The following is a 22,926-nucleotide window of genomic DNA, read 5'->3' as shown; positions in this document are numbered from 1 at the left end:
GTAATCACCTACCTTTTTTGCCTTAGTCAAATTTGCACCACTTTTGGTTTCTTTGCGATTTTCAGCCGCCACGGTATAGAAGGCGTTAAGACACATTGTAGCCAGTTCAAACGCTCTGTGGTCATCAGACTGTTGCGCAGCAGGAGTCAAATCCTTCACCTCCCTCTCCGCTACCCAGATATCTGCATGAGCCTGACTTCTGGCAATGGCAGCATCCACCTTCAGGTCACCTCTCGAGGTTTTGCTATTTAATGCTTTAGCTCTATTTTCAGCATAACGTTTAGAAATAGCTGTATGGTGTTAGGATCTCAGAAACACCCTAATAATGTTCAAAATGTGTATCTTTTTCCCTGAACATTACATGTCTAGTTGTTTTCACTGTTGCCTTCTGAGTGGCTACTGGAATACTTAATGCTCTAGACTGAGGATTTTAAAATTAACATTTCAAACTACATATTCCGATTTCTTAATGCTATCTTTGAGTGTGTTATTCATAAACGAAAGCGTGTTTGGCTTTCCACTGTGTCCTTCAACTCATTTAGAGAGACTAACAGTAACATTGGCATGTTAATGAGGCTTTGTTCACCTCGCAGCGCCCCTGCAGCCCTACTCTGACTATGGCGGGAATCGCCCGGCCCCCACAGAGCAGCAGAGTCTGAGTCGCGCTCTGGTTGCAGAAACTCTTTAAAAAAAACAAAAAAACTCGGGTACGATGTCTGCAAGGTCTGCGGGCCGCCAGGGAAGGCTTGCCGGGCCGCCACCGGCACGCGGGCCGTACTATGAGTACCCCTGCACTACATTATTTACTATGAGATTGGATGGTAAGGTCATTCCCACATTGTGGTCACTCGGTTTTAACCTCTGCATTCCTTTCAGTTCTAGGAAGGGTGTTTTCAGGTGTTGTGCCATGACTGATCTCCACTCTCCTGATTCTACTGTTCTGGTCCACTGTCTAAAATTGTTCTATCCACAGGGAAGCATAGATAGAAATACATTGTGAGCACTTGAGGAAATTAATTTCAGATTGTAAAGGAGCACCCAGAAGTCAGAGAATGTTGTGTCACATATAGATTACCATTTTGAATCCACCCTCCAACTCTGAGGAGGTCATGTTAACAGGTTAGATTCTTTTCTTGTGACTTTGTTATCTTCATCCAATATGGCTGGAACATTCGCACTATAATTCATTGGCTGAGAATCGGATTTACTTCATGACTCTACTCACTGGCACCCTCAGCTTCTTTACTCAAAGTGAAGTTTCATCTGCCTCTTTAGACTGGAATTCTTCTGCTAGCTTAAATACTTTGTGTTGACCTTGGCTGAGGGGTGAAATCTTAGCTCTTTTACTGTGGTGTAAAAATGGTGCTACTCCTCACATTGCAAGCATTGGTCTTCTCTGTTTCTCAAGGAGGGACTTTTATGTCCACTCCCTCTACCTTCAACTGACTGGTGTTTTACTTTTTTTCCCCATTTCACAGGATTTGGAATTAGGGAAATTCACCAATGTGTTCTTTACTGGTTTAACCTAGGTTGAATTTGACCTCTTATTTTCTTGTGTCGTACATATTTGTTTTATGGCTTATGGGATACCCGAGTTGTAAGAGCTATACTTTTACTGCCTCACTACATTGAATGGCTTACTGGGTCTCTGGATAAAGGAGGTTCCTCCCTTTTTTTTGTTTTTTTAGGTATCTTTAGAGGCAGATTGTGACTCCCAATGCATGTATATATTGGGCTTTGGGTCAGCCCCTTGCGCTTGATTGGATGACTTTCATCTCTATATCATTTCCCTGCTTCTTATTCAATGTTTTTCCTCCCAACTATTTGCTTGTACCACTTTTGGAGCATTCTTTTTAACCATTTTTCAATTGGCTGACTTGTGTCCACCCACTGCTTACATTCAGAAAAGTGTTTTATTTCTGTTAGCACTCCATAGGAATGCATGTGTTTTTGTATCTCTCTCCCTCTCTGTGTGTGCAGCGTTCCCCTTCATTCACCTGACACCCTTGAGCTCAGAGTAGCTCTCTTATCCCAACTCCCTCACCTTCCCGTCCAGCTCTGCTTTGTTTTTATAAATCTCCAATTAATTGCTCCCACACTTCTCTCTGCTTGCCACTGATGACATTGTTTCCCTAACCCACCAATCCTTTGTTGCTCCCTGCTCATACCATTTCTTTTATTAATTGGTTTAAACTTTTAGGAGGGCCTTACAGGTTAAATTTGCTACTGGACGACACCTCTCTAATAAGACAATGTATAACACCATTTTTATAGTTTCGCCTACCAGCACAGCTGTCGACAGACAATTATGTGAGTAAGCACTAGAGAGGGATTTTGTCTCCGCTCACATGTGGGAGCCAGGAGTACATGTTTTGAATGGGCAGAAGTTGTTTGCTTACACAAACAATTGTTTGCCCTCCACCAGCTGTGGTCTTTTTCTTTATTTATCCTGCTGGTTGGGCTTTAAATGTTAGGGGCACACATGTGGCATTCTGTAAACATGTCTGAGATAACTAGATAATTTGTAGGGTGTGTCTTTCACTGGCAGCAGCACAGATGGGAGGAGAGCAGTCATTAGCCTAAATTCATTTTTAGGTCTGTCTTTACAGTTTAACTGCCCCCAAAGCTTTCAATCTACAACAATATTATCCTACAGTTCTTTGAGTCCACACAAATACATATGATATTCACTTGTAATGCTTAACATTACCATAGAACATTCCATGAAAGGCAGACCTATTGGCGTTGCCAGTGCTTGTTTTAAGTTTAAAGTTCCATGGGAGCACGCAACCTTCAGATGATTTATTCTAAGAAAAAAATGGCTGCCTTATCATGATGCATGCATACACAACAGCAGCTGTCATAGTGTCATGATGCCTATGCCCTTGTGCGTCAAAATAAGTATATATGTGTAGACATCACACTTTGTTTTGTTTTTTAATGCTGTTCTGCTTCAGCAATAAAACAAAATCCTCTCTTTTTGGTGATCCTGCACGGCACCGGCAAATTTCATTAGAAAATCCAACACGGCTGCATTAACAAAGCCGAAAGACCTGCATTGACAAAGTAAGAAGGCGATACAAATTGGCTTTTTTGGGTCGAGCCTGGACAGCGTATGCGCTGCTCTGCGAGTCATGCTGTATTCAGGTATGGGCTTGAAGTTAAACCCACTCTCCGCCCATATTTTTCATTGGCTTGTGTCATTGTCCTTTGGGAACTTTGGCTTTTCATTGGTCAATAGGCTTAGTAGTCCATCCTTCGTACCACTGTGTATCATTTTGTAACCTTCCATGGGAACCCCCCTGTTACATGTGTTGTTACTCAGTAGACTTTAATTACAGCCTCTGAGCTCTTACCCATTGATTTAATGTTTTATTTTTTTTCATAGCACGGCACACTCATTCAGTGACGACCGTGCCGTTGGTTTATTTGCGGCAACGAACGCGACAGCATGTTTTTTGTTTTAGCTTTTATTATCTTATTTTTTTTAACTGCACCATACCCGCACTTTCACTTTAATGGCGGCTGCGCCCCTTTCCTTAGATGAGTAGTGTCTAAGGAAAGGGGCGCAGCCGCCATAACAGTGAAACCGCGACAAGGGGCGATTTAAAAAGAAAAAAAAATGTTTGTCAAGTTGACAAACAAATGCTTCTTTTTTATAAGCGCCCCATACCTCACTTTCACTTTAATGGATGCTGCTCCCCTTTCTTTAGACACAGCTCATCTAAGGAAAAGGGTGCAGCCGACATTAAAGGGAGAGCGCTGCATGGCCCTTCACACCCATCTCCTTGTCGACTGCTCATCTCCCCCTTCGCTTCTCTCTTTCTCCTACCCCCTAATCCCCCCAGGCGCATTCATCATTGGCAATCAACCACGCCCACGCAGCTACATGTATGTTATTCACTGATATGCTACACCGACAGGTGCACTCACACTGACATTTGCAGAATGAGATCGATAATTCTCCTTTTTAGGTCGAGCCTTCGAGACCTCTTGTATATACTTTAGTATATTCATATTATATTCTTGTCAATGTCAAATGCTCTTGTATAGCGCACTTATCACCGGAACGGTCTTATATGTATATGTACTTTGTGGGCTCTGGAGATCAGCCCTAGGACTTGTCTGCTTCCACTTAGGGACTTTTTATGTTCAACTGTCTCTATTTAACTGTCTTGATAGAAAACGACCAGCAGTGGTCAGTAAGATACCATAATTGCTTTCTGCTGAGGGATTTTGATTTTTAAACATTTTCTGGCAACTGCCTCTATTTAACTTTCTTGATAGAAAACAACCAGCAGAGGTCAGTTAAATACCAGAATCACTTTAGCATTCTCTAGATTCCAGTCCATAGAAATTGTCTTCCACGAGCACCCCTAGACCATAATATTTTTCAAAGCTTGTATTTTCAGTTATATGACCACCGAAGTCTCTGATTTTATATTAAAAACAGAGCTTTGGATTATACAATTTCCCGTGAAAGGCAATATTTCTCCCCATGTGTTGCCATACCTGCCGTGGCAAGCAGTTTGGTGCTTACTTTCCCTCCATGTTAAAGAGCAGTCCCAAAGGCGAGACCGATTGCATTGCAAATGCTTGTTTCATTTTCCCATTGTCCCTCTCATTCAGGTTATTTTATTTTGTTTATATATATATGACGTAATGGAGCAATGGCTTTGTGGAACAATGCGGACCCCCCTCTTGGTTTCCATGATCTACTTGACTATTTGTAAATGTACTACACTCTAGAACGATGCAGTGGTCTACAATATGGACTTTCTTGCTTCCTGTTCGAGTTTTCCCTGAAACGCCAACCAACGCCATTCAAATCACTGTAATTTTGCAATGTCAATGTTGGATTATATCGTCTTGACAATGCTAATGTTGTCACTTTGTCAAAATTAATAAAGATCTTTTTAAAAAAAGTGAAAGCGCCGCACAGGCGCTTTAACAAGCAAGCATTTGCAATCCCATAGGTGTCGCATTTAAGAGAGTTTCGTAAATACGAGATCTATTGCATTGTAAATGCTTGTTTGTTATTCTGATGGCCAATAAATGATGCTGGCTTGTCCCTTGGGCCAACAAAAGCATTTTAAACTTCCCGGGCTACTTGCCTCAACTTTTCTTTTGCAGCCCTCCATGACCCCCGTATTTTCGTTGGTGGGTACATGCTTTGTGCTATGTAATATCACACCACGATACTTGAATGGATACGCTTCTCAAACATTGATATAGGTTTCCAACATCTTACAATACATGACAGAAGACAGTGCAAGTACAGTATGAAAAAAATGGCCTTACCACTTCTGGGAGCAACCTGATGGCAAGATCGTGGATGGCTTTGATTATTATGCAGAGGGACGATAGCAGAAATATGACACCCAAGATAACACAAGCTCTGGAGGAGAGAGAAGAAAACGAGCAACATTTAGGACATGAAAGCAAAGGCACTTCTTTCAAATGTAAATGTTGGCTAGATCAGGACCGGAAATGTTGAAGCTGTTTGGGAACTCAGGAAATGCATACATTTCACATTTGTGTAACCAATTTTAAACACAACTGAAAGGAGAAAGAAATGCCTGCATGTCTGGACGTATAGGTATAGAGTTACTAACGGTTTGCATCAGGGTTGCATTACTTTTGTAATGCAAACCCAATGCAAAGTGTTAAGGTGGGATTTACCATCCAACGCAAATCTGGATTTGTGTTGGCTAGTATCGCAAAGTAACACAAAGTTGCGCAATGTGCTACTCTGCGCCAGTTTGCTTCAAGGGGCTTCCATGGTGGTGAACAGGCAATCACATGCAACCATCGATGGGTTTTAATGCAAATCTCTACACACAAAGAATCATTGATGGGGATTTGCAACAAAATCCTATGCCTCTTCAAGGTAGGCTCAGGAGGAGAAATATTTTCATTTCTCATCGTTTTTCCTACTTTGCATGTGTGCTAAATTGTATGACACACATACACAGCGGGAAACACCTTAGAACATAGTTTGGTACCGGAAGGAACCCCTTTGAGTACAAAACCTATTCTTTAGAATTGATGCATGTTTGATTTGGGGTCCTCTAGTTGGCACAGGTAGGTACTAGTGACAAATAGGGACCCTTGCCTCCATTCAGGGTAAGGGGGTACACTCCTAAAATAACCCCTGCTCACCCCCTTGGTAGCTTGGCACGAGCAGACAGGCTTATCTCAGAGGCAGTGTGTAAAGCATTTGTGAAAACATACAGTAATCAAGTGACACCACTACAGATGGACACCACACAAGTTGTAAATTAAAAATAAGTATTCTTTATATAGATTTAACACAAGACCACGAACGACAAAAAATCCACAATAGTGTACTTAAAATGGTAGGTTTAGCTTAGTTCTCTCGGCTCGATTCATTAGCTGCAGCAGCGACACCCTTGTTCGTGATGCGAAGACAGCGGCTTTGGCGGCGACACTCTTCTCCGATGATGCGAGGTGCTTCCGCTCAATGCGACAACTGCAGCGGCGACACCCTTGTTCAGTGATGCGACGGCAGCAGCTCCGATGGCGGCACGCTTCTCCGTGGATGCGAGGCGCTTCTTGTGATGTGGTGCAATGCGACAGCTACAGCGGCAACATCTTTACTCGGTGATGTGACGGCAGCGGCTGCGACAGCGACAAGCTTTTTCCTCACTGCGAGACGCTTCTCTTGATGTGGTGCAATGCGTCAGCTACAGCGGCGACATCCACGATGCGAAGGCTGCGACGGTGACATGCTTCTTCAGGGTTGCGGAACATTTCTTGAGATGCGGTGCAATGCGTCAGCTACAACGGTGACATCCACTATGCGGCGGCAGCGGCTGTGACGGCGACGCGCTTCTCCCTCTTGAGTCGCCCTTCCAGCTCCTTGCGACACGCAGTCCCTCAGAAGGCCCAAAACAGCAGTAGGCACTTCCAAAGAACTCTGGGGAGCTGGGGTTGAAGTCTGTTGTCCCTGAGACTTCAGCAGGAGGCAAGCTCTTCTCTCAAGCCCTTGGAGATCCTTCACAAGTTGGAATAAAGCACACACATTTCCTTTCTCCTTTCTTTGGCAGTCTGGCAACTACTGCAGGCCAATCCCCCAAGCAGCACTTCAGCTTAGGGATAGTCTCTCCTCAGTTTCTTCAGGTTCCTCTACTCAGCAAAGGTTTCTTCTTGTTGTCCAAAAGTGATCTAATTTCTTGGGATCAGGGTCCCAATACTTATACCCCAAAATCCTTTGTCCTCTGAGGGCAGAGGGGCCTTTGCCTAATCCAAACCACTTCTGGAGTACTCTGTTTACAGGACTCCTTCTTTCCTTTCACAGTGCAGGGCAGAAACATCAGACGCCCCACAGGAGGTGGAGCCAGCATTATGGCGGAAACGCACAGCCCTGGAGCACTCTGTTGACATGACTCCTTCTCTCCTTTCACAGTGCAGGGCAGAGACATCAGACGTACCACAGGAGGTGGAGCCATCATTGTGGAGGGAAGGCACAGCCCTATTCAGGTCCCAGGTGCAACTCCTCCCTCCCATCTAGATGCAGATCTCTCTATTCACCACTGGGCTGACTCATCCTGTCTCCTGAAATCCCCCAGCCCTGTCACTCAAACTCCAGACAAGGAATACACAACCTAGCAGAGGCAGGCTTGGATAATTAGACAAGAAAATACCTACTTTCTAAAAGTGGTATTTTCAAACACAGAATGTTAAAACCAACTTCACTAAAAGATGTATTTTATCATTTTGAGTTCAGGCATACTAAACTCAAATTTCTATCATGTTCCATGAGTCAGTTAGGATTATAAAATGTAATAATCTAACTGCCCATTCTGGCAATAGTGAAAAACGAAAATGGCTGTAATTCACTATTAGGACATACCACACACACCAGAGCATGCCCTAATGTATACTTACAATGCACCCTGTCCTTGGGCCTACCATAGGGGTGTCTGATATGAAGAAAAGGGAAGGTTTAGGGACTGGCAAGTGGGTGCACTGGCCAAGTCAGCATGGCAGTACCAGACTGCACACAGGCTCTGCAATGGCAGACCTGAGACACACTTTTACAGGCTGCTTCTGTGGGTGGCACAACCAGTGCTGCAAGCCCTCTAGCAGCATTTGGTTTACAAGCTCTGGGCACACTCAGTGCACTGCACTAGGGCTGACCAGTAAGCCCAATCAGCCAATCATGGAATCACTAATTCATACATCAATTTACAATAGGGAGAGCATATGCACCTTAGCACTGATCAGCAGTGGTAAAGTGCCCAGAGTCATAAAATCAACAAAAACAGGTCAGACAAAATAAAGGAGGAAGGCAAAACGTTCAGGGATGACCCTGCAAAAAGGGCCAAGTCTAACAATGAATGGCTGACAACAGTGCGCCAGTACAGGGCGCCAGAACAGCGCCATATCTTGGTAAATAGGGTGCAGTGGCGTAATGAAACTTGAGGCCCCCCTGCAAAGTGCATACAGGGGGTCCCCCATGCTCCAGACCCAGTCCGAAGCTCTCAGGCTAGGAACCTGCCAGTGCCAGAGGGGCTGCAGGGGGCCCCCAGAGCTTGGGTCCTCCCCACAATGCAGGGGTTACTGGGGCTTTTGTTATACCACTGATAGGGCGCTGTTCTGCTCTCTCTTTTTTATACACTGTAGCACAGAACTTTACTTGCTTGGCTGCGTTACATGATTATAGTTAAATCTTGGCCCAGGAGTAGCATAGGCCCTTTGATTCCTGATAACATCACTGAGTTTAACCCTGGCCTTTCCTGAGCCCCTCTGCACTATCCGATTTGCTGCCTTGAGGGCGAAGGTAATGGAAAGGAGTTGAAATACAGAAAGCAAAGAGAGCATTTCAAGCCATCTTGACTCTGTGCTCCTATTGCTGCCTTCACCAGCACTTAAACCACAGGTGCAGTGAGCACCAGGAATAAAAAAGGGGAAAACAGAGGTAGCAGCTCCTACTCTGGATGCTTCTAGCTGACGCCCATTGAACGCACAATGGTCACCTCTTAAATATGGAGTTAAATGCACATATTGTTTTAGTAACCAATTAGTTGGAAATGTATATCTTTTCAAGTTAATCAATCGTAACCTAGGGTGACCTAGTTTAGGACACCCCCCGCGCTGCACGGCCACCAGCTGCTGCGTGTGCCTCCCGCCTGCCTGCCTCGCTGCCCCGGCCGCCGCCGTGTGACCACGCCCCCTGCCACCGAGTGGCGTGGTCTCCTACGGTGTAGCGCTGTGCTCGCCTGACCTGCAGGCTCCTGTTCCCCGCAATCTCGCCGTGTGCCCCTCTGCTTAATTGTACCTTATTGTGTATTTATTTTGTTTTTTTGCCTGTTTGCCTGCTTGCCTGTATCACCCCCCGTCTCCTCCCTACCCGCTCCCAGCTTCCCGCCACCGCCGCTAACCACGCCCCTTTTTTTCTTTCTGTACCCTCCCCGCCTCCCAGCTGCCCCGCCCACCCTCGCACTTGGCCATATATGGCGACCGTGCGACGCAGGTGAGTGTGACCTAGTTTAGGACACCCCCCGCGCCACACGGCCACCAGCTGCTGCGTGTGCCTCCCGCCTGCCTGCCTCGCTGCCCCGGCCGCCGCCGTGTGACCACGCCCCCTGCCACCGAGTGGCGTGGTCTCCTACGGTGTAGCGCTGTGCTCGCCTGACCTGCAGGCTCCTGTTCCCCGCTATCTCGCCGTGTGCCCCTCTGCTTAATTGTACCTTATTGTGTATTTATTTTGGTTTTTTGCCTGTTTGCCTGCTTGCCTGTATCACCCCCCGTCTCCTCCCTACCCGCTCCCCGCTTCCCGCCACCGCCGCTAACCACGCCCCTTTTTTCTTTCTGTACCCTCCCCGCTCCCGCCTCCCAGCTGCCCCGCCCACCCTCGCACTTGGCCATATATGGCGACCGTGCGAACGCGCAGCGGGAGCGCCGATTGTGCGCCGAAGGCGCGCCAAAGGTAAGCCCGTCTGCGCCCGTCCGCGCCTGGACCGCGCCCAGCGCCAGGACCCCTGGCCCCCACCGACGGAAGACGACCCGGCTATCCTACACGCCACCGAACTCATCGCACTCAACACCGGCGGGATCCCTGGATGCTACCGAGCCACCCCGAGGCGCACCCACGGACCCTTCAGCTGCCACGCCTGCAAGTTCACCTGCATCCGGACCTGCCCCACACCAGCACCCGCCAAGCCGAACACCAGCAGCAACCACCTCAAGTGCATCCTGCTCAACACCCGCTCCGTCCACAGGCACGCCATCGAACTCTGGAACCTCCTCGTCACCACAGCCCCTGACGTCGCCTTCCTCACGCAAACCTGGATGAACGACTCCTCAGCGCCCGACATCGCCATCGCCATCCCAGAGGGCTACAAGATCACCCGAAGAGACCGCGTCAAACAGGGACACCATCCACATCACGACCAACACCGACGACACCCTGAAAACTGCCGAACACCTACACTTCCAGATCCGCACCGACCCGAAGACCACCCTCAGAGGCACCCTGATCTACCGACCCCCGGGACCACGCACACAATTCAGCGAGGACATCGCCGACTTCGTCAGCCCGCATGCCCTCCCCTCCGCTGACTACATCCTCCTGGGAGACCTCAACTTCCACCTGGAGAACAACAACGACCGCAACACCACCACCCTGCTGGACAACCTCGCCAACCTCGGACTCAAGCAGCTGGTATCCACCCCCACCCACCTCGCCGGACACACACTCGACGCCGTCTTCTCATCCAGCAAAGACATCGCCTTCAGCCACGCCACTGAACTCCACTGGACGGACCACAGCTGCGTCCACTTCACCTTCAGAAGAACGACGATCCACCACCACCAGCAACCGGTTGCTCGAAGAAGCTGGAACAAGATCACAGCCGACCAGCTCGCCGCTTCCCTGAGCCAGCATCCCCCCGCCAGCTCAGCAAACCCCAGCCAGGCCGCCGACAACCTCACGAAGTGGATCAGCAACTGCGCGGACGAACTCGCCCCACTGAGGACCCCGCCTAGCATACCCGGCAGCAAGAAGGCCCCATGGTTCACCGACGAACTCAAGAGCTCCAAGAAGAACTGCCGAGCCCTCGAGAAAGCCTGGAGAAGGGAACTAACACCGGACAACAGGACCGCCCTCAAGCTTGTCACCCGAAAGCACCATCAACTGATCCACGCCACCAAGAAAACTGCTTTCAAGGACCGGCTGGACAACAACGCACACAATAGCAAGGAACTCTTCAACATCGTCAAAGAGCTCTCCAACCCCAACGCCGTAAACAACGACATCACCCCATCGCAAGACCTCTGCAACTCCCTCGCCTCCTACTTCCACAACAAGATCGCGGACATACACAACAGCTTCAGCACTCAACCACCGCCCCCCACCACCACCCTCCGCGCCTGGACTCCGATCAGCACCGAAGACACCATCCGCCTGATGAACTCCATCCATTCCGGATCTCCGACCGACCCCTGCCCTCACCACGTCTTCAACAAGGCCGACGCGGTCATCGCACCCCACCTGCGGGACATCATCAACACCTCCTTCGACACCGCCACCTTCTCGGAGAGCTGGAAGCACGCCGAACTCAGCGCCCTACTCAAGAAACCTACAGCGGACCCCACCGAACTCAAGAATTACCGCCCCATCTCGCTCCTCCCGTTCCCAGCCAAAGTCGTCGAGAAGACCGTCAACAAGCAGCTGTCCGCCTTCCTCGAGACGAATGGATCCCTCGACCCCTCACAGTCTGGCTTCCGAGCCAACCACAGCACAGAGACCGCCCTCATCGCTGCCACCGATGACATCCGAGCCCTGATGGACAACGGAGAAACAGCGGCCCTCATCCTCCTAGACCTCTCCGCGGCATTCAACACTGTCTGCCACCGCACCCTAGTGCAGCGCCTCAGCAACATCGGAATCCAGGGGAAGGCACTGGAATGGATCATCTCCTTCCTCGACGGAAGAACACAGAGAGTCCGTCTACCACCGTACAAGTCAGAGGCCACCGAAGTCATCTGCGGCGTCCCTCAAGGATCCTCGCTGAGCCCCACCCTCTTCAACGTCTACATGAGCCCCCTCGCGGCCATCGCACGCCAACACAACCTCAACATCATCTCCTACGCTGACGACACCCAGCTGATCCTCTCCCTGACCAACGACCCCGCCACCGCCAGAGCCAACCTCCACGAAGGGATGAAAGACGTAGCCGAGTGGATGACGACCAGCCGCCTGAAACTGAACTCAGACAAGACGGAAGTCCTCATCCTGGGTTCCTCGCCCTCCGCCTGGGACGACTCCTGGTGGCCCCCCGCCCTAGGCAGCGCACCCAAACCGACAGACCACGCACGTAACCTGGGCTTCATCTTGGACTCCTCCCTCACCATGACCAGACAAGTCAACGCCGTCTCCTCGTCATGCTTCAACATCCTGCGCATGCTACGGAAGATCTTTCGGTGGATCCCCACCGAGACCAGGAAGACGGTCACCCAGGCCCTCGTCACCAGCCGACTGGACTACGGCAACGCCCTCTACGCCGGAACCACCGCCAAGCTCCAGAAAAGACTCCAGCGGATCCAGAACGCCTCAGCCAGACTCATCCTCGACATCCCACGACACAGCCACATCTCCGGACATCTGAGAGACCTTCATTGGCTCCCCGTCAACAAAAGAATCACCTTCCGCCTCCTCACCCACGCACACAAAGCCCTACACGATCAAGGCCCTAGCTATCTCAACAACCGCATCAACTTCTACGCTCCCAAACGACATCTCCGATCAGCCAGCCACGCCCTCGCCGCCGTCCCCAACATCCGAAGAACGACAACAGGAGGAAGGTCCTTCTCCTACCTGGCCGCCAAGACCTGGAACTCCCTACCGACCGACCTGCGCCTGACCCAAGACCACCTCTCCTTCAGGAAGAAGCTCAAGACCTGGCTATTCGAGCAGTAGCAGCACTCCCCCCCCCCCCCCCCCCAGCGCCTTGAGACCCTCTGGGTAAGTAGTGCGCTATATAAATGCCTGTGATTGATTGATTGATAACTTGCTGAGAATGTTATAATTCTTAATATGTAAACATTTGTTTGTAAAATTCGAATTCATTATGCACAAACAGTATAACAAAGCATCTGAATGACTGAGAGGATACAAAGCCAGAAATGCAAGTACACTGGCTCTGCCGCTAGGGGCACTATTATTTGGTATCTTTTTTTTGTTTATGTTTCTTTGACACTTAAACTCTGTGTAAAACATTTTAAAAGAAGAAATATGCCTGTACTTAAGTTTAGATGTACATTTTGGGGGAAATTCACAAAAGGGGTGTCATCGCCTTTAGTACTTAATCTAACAATCGAAATGTGTCTGGTTCACAAAAAAATATAGAATTGCAATTTGCATGTGTGTGTGTGTATGAGCTGCATCTTCTCAACTCACAAACAGGATAATTATGAAAAAGTAGGTTAGTGGAGGACTTTGCGTACACACTTAAGATGGCTGCCTTTGTTAGAAGTCCTTAGGGGTGCGCACATCCCTGTTCTCACTCATTGGCATCAGGGGGCTTGGTCAGCTCCAGGCTGTGGGAGTCTCATGGACTGGCAAGGAGGTTCCTGAGCTGGTGTTTTCCGCCAAAGAACACGTCCAGTCTGGCTCCTGCAGACGTCTGAAGCAGAGCACACCTCGTTTGTCTATCCTCATCTGCAAGACCTGGGCAAGGCCTTGAAAAGACCACAAAGATCTGTGATGACCCCACGCCATCCATTGTGTATGATGCACGCGTTGCCTGGACCTGGGAGAAGTGGATCTGCTACAGCAATGGCACATATACCGGTGCCAGACAGAGACCCAGGCCCAGGACCAGGAAGTTTTCGGAGCTGAAACCTCAGGAGAGGAGGACCCATCATGCAACCTCAGGGGCTATCAGCCAATCCCCAAGAGTGTGAGTGGTGACTGCACCGCTCCCCATTCTTCTGTGGGCCATCGGCATGTGACTCCTTGAAGGTCAGGCGGTCGTTGAGGTACTTGGGGCCCAGGTCGTGGAGAGACTTGTGTGCGTGGGTGAGGAGCCGGAACGTGATCCTCTTGTCGACGGGGAGCCAGTGCAGGTTCCTCAGGTGGCTGGAGATGTGGCTGCGTCGGGGGACATCCAGGATGATTCGGGCGGAGGCGTTCTGGATGCGCTGGAGTCTTTTCTGTAGCTTGGCTGTGGTTCCGGCGTAGAGGGCGTTTCCGTAGTCCAGTCGGCTGGTGACGAGTGCATGGGTGACAGTCTTCCTAGTCTCGGTCGGGATCCAGCGGAAGATTTTGCGAAGCATACGCAGGGTGTTGAAACACGATGAGGAGACGGCGTTGACTTGTCTGGTCATCGAGAGGGAGGAGTCCAGGATGAAGCCCAGGTTGCGTGCGTGGTCGGTTGGCTTGGGTGCGGTGCCCAGGGCTGGGGGCCACCAGGAGTCGTCCCAGGCGGAGGGCGAAGATCCCAGGATGAGGACTTCTGTCTTTTCCGAGTTCAGTTTCAGGCGGCTGTCCTTCATCCACTCGGCGACGTCTTTCATCCCTTTGTGTAGGCAGGTTCTGGCGGTGTCGGGGTCTCTGGTGAGGGAGAGGATCAGTTGAGTGTCGTCGGCGTAAGAGATGATGTTGAGGTTGTGCTGGCGTGCGATGGCTGCAAGCGGTCTCATGTAGACGTTGAAGAGAGTGGGGCTGAGTGAAGATCCTTGCGGGACGCCGCAGATGACTTCGGTGGCCTCGGAGCGAAACGGGGGAGGCGGACTCTTTGTGTTCTTCCGGCGAGGAACGAGATGATCCACTCCAGTGCCTTCTCTTGGATACAGATGCTGCTGAGGCGCTGGACTAGGGTGGCAGACTGTGTAGAACGCCGCGGAGAGGTCCAGGAGGATGAGGGCCACTGTTTCCCCTTTGTCGAGCAGGGTCCGGATGTCGTCGGTGACTGCGATGAGGGCGGTCTCGGTGCTGTGGTTGGCTCTGAATCCGGACTGCGAGGGGTCGAGAGATCCGTTCGTCTCGAGGAAGGCGGTCAGCTGTCTGTTGACGATCTTCTCGATGACTTTAGCAGGAAAAGGGAGGAGCGAGATGGGGCGGAAGTTCTTGAGGTCGGTGGGGTCCGCTGTAGGTTTCTTCAGGAGGGCGCTGAGCTCGGCGTGCTTCCAGCTCTCCGGGAAGGTGGCGGTGTTGAATGAGGTGTTGATGATGTTCCGGAGTTGGGGTGCGATGGTGGAGTCGGCCTTGTTGAAGACGTGGTGTGGGCAGGGGTCGGTCGGTGATCCGGAGTGGATGGTGTCCATCGTGCGGGCTGTGTCTTCGGTGGTCACCGTGGTCCAGGTGTGGAGGGTCGCGGTGGGGGGCGTTGGTTCGACGGTTGGGTGCGTGGGTGGTGCGCCGAAGTTGTTGTGGATGTCGGCGATCTTGCGGTGGAAGAACGAGGCAAGGGAGTTGCAGAGGTCTTGTGACGGAGTGATGTCGTTGGTGCCGGTGCTGGGGTTGGAGAACTCCTTGACGATGGTGAAGAGCTCTTTGCTGTCGTGGGCGTTGTTGTCCAGTCGATCCTTCAGTGATTTCTTCTTGGTGGTGCGGATGAGCTGGTGGTGCTTGTGGGTAGCGTGTTTGAGGGCGGTCATGTTGTCGGTGGTCCGGTCGAGGAGCCAGGCTTTCTCGAGGGTGCGGCAGCTCTTCTTGGAGTCCTTGAGTTCGTTGGTGAACCAGGAGGCCTTCTTGCTTCTGGGTCTGCTGGGAGGGTTCTTTAGTGGCGCGAGGTCGTCGTCGGAGGCGGTCAGCCACTGTGTGAAGTTGCGGGCTGCTTCGTTGGGGTCCGTTGTTTTGGCGGGTGGGCTCTGGCTGAGGGATATGGTGAGCTGGTCCGCGGTGATCTTGCTCCAATTCCTGTGATGTACCTGTTGCGGGTGGTGGTGGGTCGTGGATCTTTTGAAGCCGAAGTGCACGCAGTGGAGTCCGGCGGCGTGGCTGAAGGTGATGTACTTGCTGGAGGAGAAGACGGGATCAAGCGTGTGGCCGGCGTAGTGTGTGGGGGTGTTGACCAGTTGCTTGAGTCCGAGGTTAGCGAGGTTGTCCAACAGGGCGGTGTTGTTGCGGTCCTTGTTGTTCTCCAGGTGGAAGTTGAGGTCCCCTAGTAGGATGTAGTCAGCGGAGGGGAGGGCGTGTGGGCTGATGAAGTCCGCGATGTCTTCGCTGAATTGTGTGCGTGGTCCCGGGGGTCTGTAGACGAGGGTGCCTCTGAGGGTCGTCTTAGGGTCGGTGTGAATCTGGAAGTGGAGATGTTCGGCTGCGGCGAGGGAGTCGCTGGCGTCGGTCGTGATGCGGATGGTGTTCCGGTGGATGATGGCGATGCCTCCTCCGGTCTGGTTGATGCGGTCCTTCCTGATGATCTTGTACCCGTCCGGGATGGCGATGTCGGGTGCAGAGGAGGCGTTCATCCAGGTCTCCGTGAGGAAGGCGACGTCCGGTGAAGTAGCGTCGAGGAGGTTCCAGAGTTCCACGGCGTGTCTGTGGACGGAGCGGGTGTTGAGCAGGATGCACTTGAGGTGGTTGCTGCTGGTGTTGGTCTTGGCGGGTGCGGGGCAGGTTCGGAGGCAGGTGAACTTGCAGGTGCAGCAGGTGAAGGGTCCGTGGGTGCGTCTCGGGTGGCTCGGCAGCAGGCGTGGGTTCGGCCGGCATTGAGTGCGTTGAGAGTGGCCGCGTCGTAGGTCAGTCGGGTCGTCTTGCATCGGCGGGGGGGAGGGTCAGGGGTCCTAGCGCTGGGCGCGGTCCAGGCGTGGACAGGCGCAGACGGGCTTACCTTTGGCGCACCTTCGGCGCTCATTCGGTGCTCCCGCTGCGCGCGTCCGCTGCGCGGTCGCTTTGGGGGCGTCATAAGAAGGGAGCCGGGAGGGAGGGTCCGCTGGGAGGCGGGAGCGTGGGATCCTATCGGCTGGTGGGGGGCGGGGCCGCAGGCAGCTGCGGGAAAACGAGTGCGGGCTGGCGGGCGGCCCTGCGGCGGCTGGGGCGCTGGAAAGAAGAAGCAGTCAGCGTAGGCGTAGGCGAGCAGGAAGGCACAGGCAGCAGGAGGCAGGTAGGCACAGGGAGCAGGAGGCATGAGGAGCGTGGGGGCGACCAGGCCGGTGTAGGCGCAGTGGTCGCTCCGGAAGAGGAGTCTGGGTCCCCTTAAGAAGGGAGCCGGGAGGGAGGGTCCGCTGGGAGGCGGGAGCGTGGGATCCTATCGGCTGGCGGGGGGGCGGGGCCGCAGGCAGCGGCGGGAAAACAAGTGCGGGCTGGCGGGCGGCCCTGCGGCGGCTGGGGCGCTGGAAAGAAGAAGCAGTCAGCGTAGGCGTAGGCGACCAGGAAGGCACAGGCAGCAGGAGGCAGGTAGGCACAGGGAGCAGGAGGCACGAGGAGCGTGGGGGCGACCAGGCCGGTGTAGGCGCAGTGGTCACTCCAGAAGAGGAGTCTGGGTCCCCTTAAGAAGGGAGCCGGGAGGGAGGGTCCGCTGGGAGGCGGGAGCGTGGGATCCTATCGGCTGGCGGGGGGGCGGGGCCGCAGGCAGCGGCAGGAAAACGAGTGCGGGCTGGCGGGCGGCCCTGCGGCGGCTGGGGCGCTGGAAAGAAGAAGCAGTCGGCGTAGGCGTAGGCAAGCAGGAAGGCACAGGCAGCAGGAGGCAGGTAGGCACAGGGAGCAGGAGGCACGAGGAGCGTGGGGACGACCAGGCCGGTGTAGGTGCAGTGGTCGCTCCAGAAAAGGAGTCTAGGTCCCCTTAAGAAGGGAGCCGGGAGGGAGGGTTATATTAAACGAAAGATGATACTCAACTATTTGTCTACCAGGCGCACAGACATTACTGTTCTTCAGGAGGGCCACCTGTTGGAGTCTGACTCTGTTTAACAAAAACACTGGGTGGGCCAATAGTTAGCAGTAGCCAGACCACAGCTCCCGAGGTGGGGTGTGGTATCGCAACTGGCGTTTCTTGTAAATGTGGTGTTATGAATCTCCATAGAGAAGTCCTTGCCCCACAGAGTGCTCAAGACTTGGTCTGATCAATGGTAGATATGTCTTGTGAAGCCCTAATTGCTGGGCATGACATTGGAACTGGGTTCGGTCTATGGCCTAAAGTCATTTTGAGGTCATTCCTTTTTCACTTGTCTGAAATATTTACACAATTTGTCTCATCACGTCTGGTAGTGGGTGGTGACTAGAAGCTGTCCCTTGACTCACTACCAACACATGCAATGAAGATGACAGCTATTCTACTTGTTATGTTGACAAACTAGAATCAAGTAGATGTACAGCAAAACCTACACTGTGGTGGTAGGGAATTCATGGTTCTCTCTCGTGTCCCTATTAAATCCTCTAATCTTGACTACTTCCCGCTTCACCCACTTCTCTATCCTGGAAGTGCTCACTGTGCCACTAGAACTCAGTTACACCAACCAAAGACTACCAATCAGAGTTAAACTGGACTTTGGTTGCTTGTCATCTGGGTCAGGGAGGACATGGCCTGGCAGTTTTGGCTGAACTTTTGCTATTGGAGCAAGTTCATGACTGAATTGCATAAGGCTGTGTCCAAACTGAGGTGGCATGGTGTGCAAAATAACAATGGACTTAGATGTGGCCTAAAGAATTACCAGTGGCTGAGACTAATTCAAGCATACCACCTATAATTTTTGTATACTTCAGGGCAATGGACATGCCCAAATGCGGGTCTCATGCTCACCGTGCCACTGGAACCAACCTATACCCACCTGAAGAGCGCCAATCAGGGTGAACCTAGTACGAAATACAATGTGTGATTTGAACTTTCTGTGTGTCAGCAGCATCTTTACTGCCCAGGAAGAATGTGCAGTCATCAAATTGAGGCAGCAACATTACGAGAGAGATGAGAAAGACTGGAGGCTGTTTGCCTTTTTCCTATGCCAGAGAGAATGTATATCCACCAATGCAGGCATATGTGATAGTTCAGGCTATCTAGTTACACACCCCAATGACTTTTCAGAAATATATGCCTCACACTACAAATCTTTCCATGACATTCACTCTCCAGATATGACGCCTGTCCAAGGCGAGTTTTCGGTCCCTCTCCATCTTCCTGCCTTGTCTACAGAAGGTCAAGATTTGTCAGCAATCTCTGCTCTTCCAACAATTTGATCTCCCGGGGAGGACAGATTCCCAGGGGACTTTTACTGGTAGGTAAAGACACACTAGTACCATGTTTTATGCATCTTTCAAAGAGGCTGTAGCTAATGCTTTTGTTTCCAGTAAATGTGAACGTTAAAGTCCTGAAGAAAGTGCTGGCCACTGTATTGATGCGGGTCATTCCCTCTGTGGACCACGAGTCACAGGTTGGCTTTGCTATTGGCTCCCCCCCCACAACCCGTCCTCTGTGGCACACCACTGAAGGCCACCTACTGTAGCCCATTTTCTGTGTCAAACCAAAGACAGTCCCAATCAGACGCTAGCTTTCTCCTGGAACTCGGAAAAGCTCATTTGGCCTCACTGAATGGGGCTACCGCTTCAGAATGCTGGATAGGGCGGGTGGGGGACAGTTTGTTTACGAAAGCAAAATGGTTATATCAAGCCCTAGTGAACTGTGGAGGTTACTTATCAAAGCTCTCCCTGATTCCATGAGGGATGTGACAGGGGCGCCCATCCATCCCCACTGTTTTTCCTTTTAGCGTTGGATTCCTTTTCTGCTGCAATTCAATGTTGGACACAATTGCATCGTGCCATCACCTGTGGGCATAGTAAAATATTTCCTGTAGAAGATGACTTCTTGTAGAAACCATTTCTCTCACCTCCTTCATGATTATGCCATTCTCAGCTTTCTCTGGGTACAAAATTAACTGGTGCAAAATTAAAGCCTTATCCATATCTTCTGCTTCTGCAAAAGCCAGTCTTGGAGCGCACCCTGTGAAGTGGGTGCTAAAGGGTCTTAAATACCTAGATGTACTTCTCCACTGGGTGCTGCACAATCTTGTGGAGGAGCTTAAAACTTGAAAATTACATCACACAGTGGAAGCACATTGATATATCACTGTGGAGCAGGTGCAAGTGCGGAAAATGAGCATTACACCATTGATTCAAGTATATATTCAGGTTATTGCCCTTGTCGATTCACAGATCTACACTTCAGGAGGTAGACACAATCATTAAAGCTTTTATGTGGGATGGTGTGCACCGTGCTTGAAACATAGCAAATCTCATGCACACACAGTCACAGGGGGATTAGGGTTGGCACTCATGCATTATCTGGCTCATAACTTGTTCTTGGGATGAGAATGTCCCCTGCATGGTATATGCGGTTGTGCCATTTCTCTGAGTGCACAAGTGCACTTGTAACTGGTATCTTGACTTAATGTTTTTGTCCTTGGCTTCACGCAAATCTATCATGAGCACAGAGGCCTAGGCCTACACCTGACCATGTGAGATCCAAGACCTGTCCTGTGACGTGAAGGAGTGCACCAAGTATATCCTAAAAGTAGGGAGTTGTTATGTTCTTGCTCTGGGTGTACCATTTAAAGCAGTGGTGGCAGCTTACCATGTTTTTAATTTGACTACAGCTTTTTTATATGTCAGTTAAAATGTGGTCTACTGACATTAGGGGGTCGATTCCGATTCGAGAAAAAAAACGTCCGTACGATTTGTATCCGGAGCCCTCTCCGTACAAATCGTACCCGTCCGTCCGAGTCGCGTAGTACGATCCGTATTCCGTGAATCCGTCCGAATCGTCGCGATCCGTACGTATTGCAAGGCTGAAACCGTGAACCGTACGACTCGTACACATGCCGTACGACCCAATGAGTACGATCCGGACCTGGGCATGAGGACGCGATTCGTACGGTCCACGTTAGGTAAGGGCGAGTCGTACGGAAAAGCACACAAACACATACACACCGTACGGTCCGTACCCCCCATGATCGCCGGGGTACGGTGCGTACCCCTGCGATCATGGGGTGTACGCACCGTACCCCATGTACGATGGGTGTACGCACCGTACCCCATGTACGATGGGTGTACCCATCGTACATGGGGTACGATGGGTTATCCATTTTTTCCCGAATCGGAATCGGCCCCTTTGTGTAAAGTTCCTCTTCAATGTGAAACCCAGAGGGCCAGATGCGTCAAGCATTTTTCTCCTCCCAAACGGGGCGATTCTGCGAATCCGCCACTTTGCGATTGCAAAAACTGCTTTTGCGATGCATCAAACCCAATTTTGCGATTCGGTAACCAATTAGGGATTCGCAAAACATTTTTCTGATTCATCTAGTCCAAATTCTAGTGTTGGCATCCTGTAGTGTGTTTTCATGTACAGTGAGACAGTGACACATGTACGGTGGTGGGACTGTGTGTGTGTGTGTGTGTTTGTGTGTGTGTCTGCTTGTGTTTGTGAGTTTAAGTACTGAGGCCAGAGAAATCCATTTTGAATGCCCTTGTTTGTAGCATGACACAAGATTAAGGTTGAGGACAGATTCCCCAGACAGGGGAGGTATATTGCTTGCCTTCCTGGAGGTTGACTGCTCGCTTTTCAAGAGCTACTTTTTTATGTTGGTTAAGCACTACATAAGAGTGCATGAATTTTCGAGTTACTGCTCGTCCATCCTCTGCCGTGCTCTGTATTGCTCTTTATGGCCTGTGTGCTTCTCTTCCCAGCAGCCCATGCTCTTCTATCTTGCCCGCATTGTTTCCCATGCCTGGTGAATTATTTCCCTCACCTGTACCCTCTGTGTTGCTTCTTCCCGAGCCTCCTTTCTACTTCTTCCTGCTTGTTGATTTGGCCTGGATTGCTCCCTTCCCAACACACGCCCTCTGCCTTTTACATGATGTCATAGATTCCCCCTGATCTCTCTCCTTAGACGGACAGCGATATACTTGGTGGTGGCCAAGCTCTGCCTTATCTGCCCCTGGAGACAGCAGCCCAGCCCTGAAACAACCGAACTTCTGACCAAACTGTTCCACGTTGTATCCTGTGAACAGGTTAATTATAAGAACAAAGAGCAGTTACAACATTTTGGTTCCCACACTTAGCTACTGTATGTACTTATACCGTACTTTTCTATACCTTATTGCAGGATCCAACGTTATCCATTTGGGCTCCAACTCTGTGAGCCCTAAGATGGGTCTGATACAGTATATTTTCTTCTTCCCTGCTGAGAGGCGGAGCTGCGGACTAGTCCCATTGGTTCATCACTATTTCTTGCGCTGTCTGATGCTGGCCACATTTAAAATTGTCCCATATCGTGCTTCATTTCTGCTTCCACCCATGCCATCCATTTAGCCTGACTGCATTATTTTAAAGCAATAGGGTTGAAAATAATCACCAGATGCTCATGTTACACTTCATTTAACAGCACATAGACTGCTCTTGAAAATGCAAGTTAATGATAAGTAGCTCACGAATGTCATTGGGACTCCCTGCAAACAAACCAATTGCCAACATTTTAAACTGGCCTCCCTTGGACTAGAAGAAACCCCCATTGGGCGATTCATAGTTCAGCAGAAATCAAATCCTTGTTTTCCTTGCATCAAAGCATAGACAACAACAAACAAAGGTCAGAGATTTAATTTCCATTCACACGATGATATCGTCATTCTTTCTAATGTATTACTGTTGCTATTACAGTGCATTTGGCGCTTTAATCCTTCTTTGGAGTGCTGCTGCTCTCACGGTTACAGGGAGCAGCGTGACACAGGGCAAGAGGAGGGCTGGGTTTGAGCTATGGACGACTCACCTGCCCTATCTCAAAAAAGTGAGAGGTGTGTTTGGTGCCAGTGTGCGGAGAAACAGATGATCCACACGCTACGCCATACCCAGACTGGTGTACTGTAACCCCGCAGCATGCTAGAGGTGGACAATCAAGCTTGTCAGGTATGACCTTGCAATCTTACTGTACTGTTAGTGTTTAACTGAGTGTCAGGGATCATACATCTAGCCTGAT

General features: G+C 50.7%; 1 protein-coding gene across 1 annotated transcript in view; it reads right to left on the bottom strand.

Moving 5' to 3' along the window:
* TMEM163 (transmembrane protein 163) overlaps positions 1-22,926 on the bottom strand; it is a 967,557-nt gene that overhangs the window by 270,856 nt on the left and 673,775 nt on the right. The window contains exon 5 of the mRNA XM_078683868.1: positions 5,302-5,398. Within this exon, the coding sequence (XP_078539994.1) occupies positions 5,302-5,398 (97 nt within the window). The remainder of the gene's footprint in view (positions 1-5,301; positions 5,399-22,926) is intronic.

Source organism: Lissotriton helveticus, chromosome 3_1 (genome assembly GCF_964261635.1).
Source record: "Lissotriton helveticus chromosome 3_1, aLisHel1.1, whole genome shotgun sequence".
In the NCBI taxonomy this organism is placed as follows: Eukaryota; Metazoa; Chordata; class Amphibia; order Caudata; family Salamandridae; genus Lissotriton; species Lissotriton helveticus.
Note: the sequence above shows the minus strand (reverse complement) of the source record. Positions and strands in the feature narration are given on the sequence as shown.